General features: G+C 38.1%; 1 protein-coding gene across 1 annotated transcript; it reads left to right on the top strand.

The window, feature by feature from the left end:
- Window positions 1-3,287: 3,287 nt before the first annotated feature.
- On the top strand, window positions 3,288-9,175 carry LOC128857198 (uncharacterized). The gene is made up of 4 exons (XM_054092839.1): window positions 3,288-3,445; window positions 6,079-6,210; window positions 6,282-6,435; window positions 6,520-9,175. The coding sequence occupies exons 2-4, from the start codon at window positions 6,114-6,116 to the stop codon at window positions 8,981-8,983; spliced, it is 2,715 nt and encodes a 904-aa protein (XP_053948814.1). The 5' UTR covers window positions 3,288-3,445; window positions 6,079-6,113; the 3' UTR covers window positions 8,984-9,175.
- The last annotated feature ends 949 nt before the right edge of the window (window positions 9,176-10,124 follow it).

Below are 10,124 nucleotides of genomic sequence, written 5' to 3'. Positions count from 1 at the left end.
AAGTATAGCAACTGTCTAGTTCACAAGCGTCAAATGTGATTGACGTACGACGCCATTTGCAAAAATTATAAATTTTCCGAAAGGGCAATAAATTTGGCGCTCCCTTGTGTAGGTATATAGGGGGACCCCTCGGCAGCAATTGCATCTACTATTTGTGAATTTTTCCACACTTCGTGTTTGCTATAATCCAAGGCGAATCCAGGCAAGGCGCATCCAGACAGTAGTGCACAACGAAATTTGCATGTATTTTGTTTTTGCAATTTGGTGTTTTGAATGTCAAAATCTCAATCAGAATCAGAATGTACATAAATGAAGAAAATTTCAATCAGAAATAAAATAACAATAAGAAACATTTACTCCACCAAAAAGCGAAACTAAAATAATAACCCATCAGCTGCTTTAGTAACTTCATCTTATACAGTGAAGTACTTGAAGGGTCCCGGTGTCTAGAGCTCGAAAATTTAGGGTACATTCAGGAATTCTTTTTACAATATTTAAATTTTTTAAGCTTTTTATTTAACTTCTTTTATACACAAAAATGAAAAAATAAATTTTTAATTTTAATAATTTAAAAAATGGCGCTGAAGTTGGCCCTCCCAAAAAATTGGACCTGGACGGCGTTGGACGGTTTTTAATAAAAAAAATACGAAATAATTCAAATAAAAATATGATTCTAGCCCGGGTGATAGCCAATGATGTTGTGAACAACATATTAAAATTTCAGACGATTCGGTTGAATAGTTTTTTTTCACAACACCGGGCCAAAAGAAGTCATTTCGAGATAAATGCGTTTAAAGTTTGAGGTACAGAAGCGCGCGGACTGCTTTCTACATAGTCAATGGTCATAGTCATTCATTTTAAAACTAGCTTTTTTGAATACATATTTTTATGTATGCAACGTGGTATTGATCCAATGCACGGAATCAGTTGTCTGTTAGTTGGCTAAATGACAGTCCAGAGTATGTTTTACAAGCGCACGGAAGCATTTTGGCGAGAGTAAACGCGAAAAAAACGAAATCAGTAATGGATCTCACACCTAAAGTGTGATTGCATTATATTTGAATGCAAAATCACAACCAGCGATTTTTTGTGAGCTCGAGCACCTTAAAGTAAATAAAGTTTTTGATTATCGCACCATTACTCGTTACAATGATACTGGAAGCATCGCGAAACGTTATGGAGGTGGTCATCAAAAGACTGCAACGTCACGTAAAATGGTTCAAAAAGTGAAGAAGCGAACCAACCGAACCTTTCGCAAAATGGCAAAAGAATTGAAAATATCTGACCTTAACATCCGCCGCATACTGAAAAATTATCTCAAAGTCAAGCCTTACAAGATCCAAGAGGCACATGATCTCTCACCGAAGCAGCAACAAGTCAGACTTGAGAGAGCGAAGGAGTTGCTTCGCTTGGGCGAAAGTGGTCAATTTCCGTACATTGTGTTTTCTGACGAGAAAATTTTTCAAATTGAGCAATTCGTAAACTCCCAAAACGATAGAGTTTATTTGACCGACCGTTCATACAAGAATTTGAGTCTTCGATTTGCCACCAGGAGCCAGCATACACCACAGGCAATAGTATTGGCCGCTGTAACCGCAGCTGGGTGCTCTCCAATCGTTTTCATTGAACCTGGTGTCAAGTAAAAGTGAAATATTATCGAAAAGGTATTCCAGAGGTTGCTTTGAAACCGTGGGCGGACAAAGATTCGGTGGCAGACCATAGACGTCCCAACAGAACTCGGCACCATCTGACAAAGCGCGAGTGAACCAAGAATGGCTAAAAAACAACGTTCCGAGCATCATAACGTCCACACAATAGATCTCAAATTTACCAGACACGAATCCGAGGGATTATTCTCTTTGAGCCTTTTTGGAGAGGAAGGTCCGCCCTAAAAGATTCACTAGTCTCGATGCGCTGAAAAAAGTCATTGTCCGCGAGTGGGCCAAAATACCTGCAAGTCACATTCGGACAGCTTGCAATTCGTTTCTGGACCGCTTCAAGGCCATAGTCAAGGCAAAGACGGTCATATCGAGCAAAAGTAAATCGATTCTTAATTTTGTATTATTTTCACACATTTTTTACTTTGAAATGAATAAAATGAAATGAATAAAAACTAAATTTATGGCCTTTTTAATTGGTTACACTTCGAGTGCCGGACCCTGTATATTGGTACATAGTAATTTCAAATAATTTCATCCTTCCAACGCCAGATGCAGCTATAGCTCCCCAAACCATTACGCTACCTCCGCCGCGCTGGACAGTAGGCATACATTTTTCATTTCCATATTTGTTTTTCTTCTCCTTCATATATATTTAAGTGCGAAGAAATATTATATATTGAATTTCAATACGTCAGTAAATAAAATTTTAGAACAGAATTTCGATTCATTAGTAAATAAAATTTTGGACCGGGGAGAGAGAACCCTTAGCAATATTTGCCCGTGTAAACTCAAGCCTCGGTTTTTTCTGAAATCAGGGGCTTTTCCTGCTGAATTTTCCGGTATTATTAAGATATCTTTTAATAGTTCTTGCATGAACACTTCTTCCGGATGTCCCGACGATATGTTGGACCTATTTTAAAGCACTAATTCTCGGATTTTGGTCGAGTTCTCTCAAAGTGGAGCTTACATTTCTTCTGGATAGCCCCTTTGTGCGGCCGCTTCGCTTTTTATTTTCTTACGAATTAGCCTCTGCATAGTTTTGAACAATCGTTTGTACCGTTGCCCGCCCTAAATTTGCTATTTTTGCACTTTCACCGTAAGACTTGTTTTCTTTTCTGTGCTTAACCACCAATTTTCTTAAATCAGAAGATATTTCTTTTTTCGGGCTAAATATTTTATCCGCTTGACAGACCAGCGACAAACCACGAAATAAACAATCACAGATTTTTCTACTGAAATTTTTGAATAAAAGTACTTTCTCCTACTTTTTCAACGCATGCTTTGCTTGAGTGAACCAAAACAGATGGAAGTATGTAGACTTTTGTGATACTGTTGTTTTTTGTTGTTTTGGTAATTTTATTTTTATAAAGTACATAAGTGAAATAATTTAATTTTTATAAATTTTTGAATAAATATGAATTCCGAAAAAACCTCTATATACACCTTTTAAAATTATTGTATACCTTTTGGGAAATAAGAAAATATGCTGCTATATGTAGACTTAAGTTCCTTACTGTACGAATTCGCTTTGCTATAATCAGTATTCGGAATAAGCCGAGGCATTATCAGCAGAAATATTTGCATTTTCGAACGACATCAAATACGGCTCCAGTCCAAGCTAATCACTTTAGTTGTGTCGAGGGCCAATTGTTGTTAGGAAGTATTCGATTTGACGACTGTGAGCGGAAACATTTCGCTGAGCTGATGGGAATTCAATAAATAAACAAGCGCCAAATACGTGGAAATAAAGTTTATCAAAAATTCGAGAAACAGTTGCAAAGAAAGTAAGTGTTTAAAAAAAATGTGTTTATATATATTTCGTATTTATTTATGTACACAAATGCAATCAATCAACCAAAAGCATAAGAAAAATCATGCACCATTGCACCCTCGTACTCAGGCAGATAAAATAAAATTTCCAGAAAATGCTTTGCCTTACATATGTAGTCTTTCTTTTTTAAAAAATTTTTTTGAATTTCGACTTTAATCATTTTTATGGAGTAATTTTTGTGTTTAAATTACATTGAACCTTAATTCTATGAACCAGGAAACGCCGTACAGAGATCGCTTAACATTCTCGACGCTGAGTCATTTCGCCCAAAGTGTAACATGGGTTTCTGGTCATGACATAGAAATAGCCTTACAGACATGTAAGCTACTTATTTTTGAGAAATTTGTAAGAGTAGCGCACGAAAGATGGCGTAACGAACTCATCGGCAGAATCGCTCGACAATTGTGGCCGACTTTCAATGCGCAACGCAAAGAATCTCTGCTAAGCCAAAATAAGCATAGCCTTAGCTGAATGATTTCTGTTATAAAGGGGCACTGCGTAATTGGCAGACACGCCCAGTTGATGGGGGTGTGGACGCATGACTTTTGCAGAAGCTGTCTGAATGAGGAAGTGGAGGAGACGATTTTGCTCTTTCTATGCTGCTCCTCTGTGCTGCTCTATCCAGACGTAGATGTGCCATTTAAGGTAGAACATTTTTTTGCTAAGATCTTGGTACTGTGGGTGGGTAGACAACTTTTTTTAATGAATTAGAAGATCTCAGCTCGATGGGAATCAGGTACCTTTTAAAGTTTCTGAACGGCACACAATGGCTTGAGGAGAAATAAAGGCAAGTTCTGCATTTGGCATCGCAATGGGTTATGAGCCTGATTGTGTTCTAAAGGGTGATTTTTTAGCTATTATCTTTTTAAACAGTTAGTTTAAACAGCTGACGCACGTTTCGTGTTTTGTTTCACTGTCAAACATCTGCAGTTTGGTCTGTAATTTAACCATGAATCGTCTTACAAACGAACAACGCTTGCAAATCATTGAATTTTATTATAAAAATGCGTATTCTGTTAACCATTTTATGGTCAGTTTAATCGACCCACTGAAGCGGTTATTTCAGCTATGGTGAGCTATGGTGGGTTTAGGTGTGAAGCCTTTGAAAATACAACTGGTGCAAGAATTGAAGCCGAACGACCTACCGCAACGCAGAATTTTTGGTGAATGGGCTCTTGGGAAGCTGGTCGAAGATCCACTTTTTTATCGAAAAATTGTGTTCAGCGACGAAGCTCATTTTTGGATCAATCAAAATTGTCGATTTTGGAGTGAAGATCAGCCGGAAGAATTGCAAGAGCCACCAATGTATCCAGAAAGGGTCACAGTTTGGTGCGGTTTATGAGGGTTTCATGCGGGAATCATTGGACGGTACTTCTTCAAAGATGCTGCGAATCGTAACGTAACTGTGAATGGTGAGCGCTACCATGAAATGATATCCAACTTTTGTTTGCCCAAAATGCAAGAGCTTGACTTGCATGACATGTGGTTTCAGCAAGACGGTGCCACATGTCACACAGCACGCGTAACAATGGACTTGTTGAGAGGCGAGTTCGGTGAACATTTTATTTCACGTTCGTGACCTGTCAATTGGCCACCCAGATCGTGCGATATAACGGCTTTAGATTATTTTTTGTGGGGCTATGTTAAAGCTCATGTCTATTCAGACAAGCCTGCTTCAATTAACGCACTGGAAGATAACATTAAAGCATTTCTATGTGAGCTACCGGCCGAAACATTGGAAAGAGTATGCCAAAATTGGACTAAGCGGATGGATCATTTGAAACGCAGTCGCGGGCAACATTTGTATGAAATAATCTTCGAACATTAAATTAATATATATGGACTGTACTATCGATTTAAATAAAAATTTCATGCATTTTTCTGAATTTTACCTGTGTTTTTTTGAAAAACTTTCCTATAGCTCTTAAAAAATCTTACATACAGGGGGATCCAATATGGCCGCACATTTTTTTTATAAAGAAAAGCCAACAAAATTTGGGGGAATTTTGAATTCATCAGGTTTTTAAGTTTATAGCAGTTATATATGAAACAACTCATATCAACTTCTCTCAATAAGGATGCATATCAACATTTGCCATAACTTTTTGGCTAGTTTGAGCTGTATGTCATTTATAAAGCGCATGATGATTTCGTTCCTCAGCTCTGGCATCTACCACTCACGTGGCCCTGTGCCCGAATGGTAGAAACAGGAATTGACGATGCTTCACGTAGCCCAAGAGAAAAAAGTCCAATGGGTCAAATCACAAGGCACAAAATTTATAAAAATTCGGGAAATTCCACCAAAACTCCACACTTTTTAGTCAAAATTTCCAGAAAAAATCTCAGTATGCCCATTAGTTTTGTAGCCCACTCAATTTTGTTATGATAATGTCAAGCTTAAAGCACCTTAAAATTAACGTTGATTTTGGAAATCTTTTTTCGCTGAGCGCTTGCATTTGGATCACTTTTGCGCCTTGTTCAACTGAGTATCTCTCCGTGATCAAAGCCTGTAGTAACAGTTGTCTGAGAAAGATCTGCTTTGTTATTGTTGTGCATCACCGTTTTTCTTTCCATTTACATTTCCAGATAAGCATTTCCGTGAATTGCAGTATCAGAAAAAAATGACGCCAATAAACACCAATAGGCTACGGCGCTTCACTCGGCTACTGCTTGTTTGCCTTGCTCTTTGCCGATTCAGCGCAGCTCAAATGTATGAAGGTGACTGTGGCAATCAATAAATTTGTTCTCACATTTACCAATACTAAAGTTAAGTAATAATTTCATTGAAGAGAACGAGACCTGTGATTTTGGTACCTACAAAGGAACTTGCTTGAGAGAGAGTAAATGCCCAGAGTTGCCGGTTTATATGAAAGAATTGGACTTGAAAGCGAATGATGTGGGTCATTGCGGTTTTACAGTTGCAGAGGAGATCATATGTTGTCCGTGAGTTTGGCATTTAATATCCATACATCAAAAGGTGTTTATGTTTTCGTTACTAAAATTATTATTTTTTCGATACCTTTCCAGTGTTAGACTAGCACCTGCGCCAGCCGCGAAGCAACTGCCTGATGCATTTATAGATCTTTTAAAACCATTCGAATTTCGTCCGCCGCCTCCAGAAGATGAGACTACTCTGAGTTCTGTACAAACGACCTCAGCAGACTATTGGTTTGGAAATAATTTCCAGGACATCAACAAAGATAAAAGTTCGCGAAGTAATAATGGAAATTCTGCAGCAAATGATGATGAAACTCAAGGATTAAATGCGATATTCAATGGAAATCCTATTCAGGGTGGACTTGACGGAAACCCTCTTCCAAATGAAAGTGAAGATGCAAGAATAAATGCGATATTCAACGGAAATCCTATACAGAGTGGCATCCCTATTCAGGATAATTCTCAAAGTTTCGACAAGATATTTAATGCAAATACTGTGTTCAATGGAAATCCTCTTCAGGGTGAACTTGACGGAAACTCTCTCCCAAATGAAAGTGAAGATGCAAGAATAAATGCGATATTCAACGGAAATCCTATTCAAGGTGGACTTGACGGAAACTCCCTTCCAAATGAAAGTGAAGATGCAAGAATAAATGCGATATTCAACGGAAATCCTATACAGAGTGGCATCCCTATTCAGGATAATTCTCAAAGGTTCGACAAGATATTTAATGCAAATCCTGTGTTCAATGGAAATCCTCTTCAGGGTGGACTTGACGGAAACCCTCTTCCAAATGAAAGTGAAGATGCAAGAATAAATGCGATATTCAACGGAAATCCTATACAGAGTGGCATCCCTATTCAGGATAATTCTCAAAGTTTCGACAAGATATTTAATGCAAATACTGTGTTCAATGGAAATCCTCTTCAGGGTGGACTTGACGGAAACTCTCTCCCAAATGAAAGTGAAGATGCAAGACTAAATGCGATATTCAATGCAAATCCTATTCAGAACGGGATCCCTGTGCAAGATAATTCTCAAAGGTTCGACAAGATATTTAATGGAAATCCGGTGTTCAATGGAAATCCTCTTCAGGGTGGACTTGATGGAAACTCCCTTCCAAATGAAAGTGAAGATGCAAGACTAAATGCGATATTCAATGCAAATCCTATTCAGAACGGGATACCTGTGCAGGATAGTACTCAAAGGTTCGACCAGATATTTAATGGAAATCCTGTGTTCAATGGAAATCCTCTTCAGGGTGGACTTGACGGAAACTCTCTTCCAAATGAAAGTGAAGATGCAAGACTAAATGCGATATTCAATGGAAATCTTATTCAGAACGGGATCCCTGTGCAGGATAATACTCAAAGGTTCGACAAGATATTTAACGGAAGTCCTGTATCAAATGGAAACCCTTCACCAAATGGAATAGTGGAAAATATTCCAAAGCTTGACAGAAACCTTCTTTCAGATGAAAGTGAAAATGCAAGACTAAATGCGATATTCAATGCAAATCCCATTCAGAGTGGGGTCCCTATTCAGGATAATTCTCAAAGGTTCGGCAAGATATTTAACGGAAATTTTGTATCAAATGGAAACCCTGCATCAAATGGAATAGTGGAAAATATTCCACGGCTTAATCGAAACCTTCTTCCGGATGAAAGTGAAAATGCAAGACTAAATGCGATATTCAATGGAAACCCTATTCAGAGTGGGGTCCCTATTCAGGATAATACTCAAAGGTTCGACAAGATATTTAATGGAAATCCTATTCAGGGCGGACTTCAGGCAAACCCTCTCCCAAATGAAAGTGAAGATGCAAGAATCAATGCGATATTCAATACAAATCCTATTCAGAGCGGGATCCCTATTCAGGATAATTCTCAAAGGTTCGACAAGATATTTAACGGAAATCCTGTATTAAATGGAAACCCTATACAGAGTGGGGTCCCTATCCCAGATAATACTCAAAGGTTTGGCAAGATATTTAACGGAAATCCTTTCCCAATTGGAAATATAATAGGTGAAAGTAAGTCGGAGCCGCAGACTGGAAACGCGATTGGGGATGGAGCTCAAAGAATAAATTATATATTTAATGTGAACTCTATACCAAACGGAAATCCGACTGTAGATAATATTCCAAAGCTTAACGGGAATCCTCTTCCAAATGAAAGTGAAGATGCAAGACTAAATGCGATATTCAATACAAATCCTATTCAGAGCGGGATCCCTATCCCAGATAATACTCAAAAGTTTGACAGGATATTTAATGGAAATCCTGTACCAAATGGAAATCCGATAGTGGAAAATATTCCAAGGGCTAACGGAAATTTTCTTCCGGATGAAAGTGCAAATGCAAGAATAAATGCGATATTCAACAGAAATCCGGTTTCAAATGGAAGCCCAGACACCGAAAGCATGCCGATTAGAAACCCGGAAAGTGATGATATTACAAAAGACATTATCAAACAAGCATATACAGACAACGATTTCCTATTTGAAAGCCATAGCAATAACCCATTTCGTAATTATCTGAAGCAATCAAGGTGAAAGTCTTTCAGAAAGTGATGTAATAGTTAATACACTCGTACCATTAATACTTATATTTAGTTTTGTGAATGGCAACCTCCTCGGCTTCGGATTTCAGTTGAAAGCCAAGGAAGGAGCCTGCTCGGCCAAATAGGCCGAATGTTATTCTAAATAAATTTAATATATAAATACCATATAAATCCATTAATGTTAAGCTTTTTAAACTGAGAAAGTTACTCATAAAAAACGATCTACCATTTGAGAGTGCCATAAAACTGTGAGTCCCTGTCTTAATGGAAGAACATACAAATGGAGTTTGGCCCAAATACTTGTCAGGGTATGCACTAAAATTGCTCTGGAAGAGTGAATTAATTAATCAGTTGGCATCGGCCATTGGTAGTTGATACCTTGCTGAGGTGTGGAGAAAATACGGTCAGTTTTCTTTGTGATCCCACAGTGACGCCAGGTTAAAGCTGGTTTCCTTTTCCTAAAAGTAGCTGCCAAAGTAAGTGCTAAGTATCTACCTCAAAAAGAATCGGACAAATATGACAGATATGCATTTAAGTGGTTACTTTTACTCTCCAAAAATTACCCTCGATTTACCCTGCAATAAGGATAAGGTAAGTATTTATAACCAGCGCAGAACCATACCTTAGCGTAGGGTACTGCTTTTCGCTTTAGCCTCATGCTTTACACTAATGACTTTTAAATGACGAAGCATATCAAAATGGCAATTTTCTTCTTTTGCTAAACTTTGGAAAAGTCTCCTGAAGTGGTAAATTCGTACTGTTCGAATCCTGTAATTCCTGTAGAAAAACAATTCTAGCTTAGCTGCATTTCTAATTTCATCATCATCATCATCATTGTTAGCTCAACAACCCGGCCCGAGTCTTGGCTCGTTCGACTTATCCTTCGCTTGAGTTCTTCAACAACGTACACCAAATAGCTCAACGCCCCGATCTACGCCATCCAACCATCGGAGTTTTGGTCTTCCTTTGCCTCTATTTCTGCTGCACGTATAAAGTGAGACTTTTCAGTTTTAGGTTTTTTTTTAATTCCTTCTTCTTCTTGATTGGCACTTGCGCGATTTCAGCCGAGTTTAATAAAATGCGTCTGTCATGAGCTTCGTTACGTTAGCTAATCAGCTGATGCTTTCAAAATC

The sequence above is a fragment of the Anastrepha ludens genome, chromosome 3 (genome assembly GCF_028408465.1).
Source record: "Anastrepha ludens isolate Willacy chromosome 3, idAnaLude1.1, whole genome shotgun sequence".
In the NCBI taxonomy this organism is placed as follows: domain Eukaryota; kingdom Metazoa; phylum Arthropoda; class Insecta; order Diptera; family Tephritidae; genus Anastrepha; species Anastrepha ludens.
Note: the sequence above shows the minus strand (reverse complement) of the source record. Positions and strands in the feature narration are given on the sequence as shown.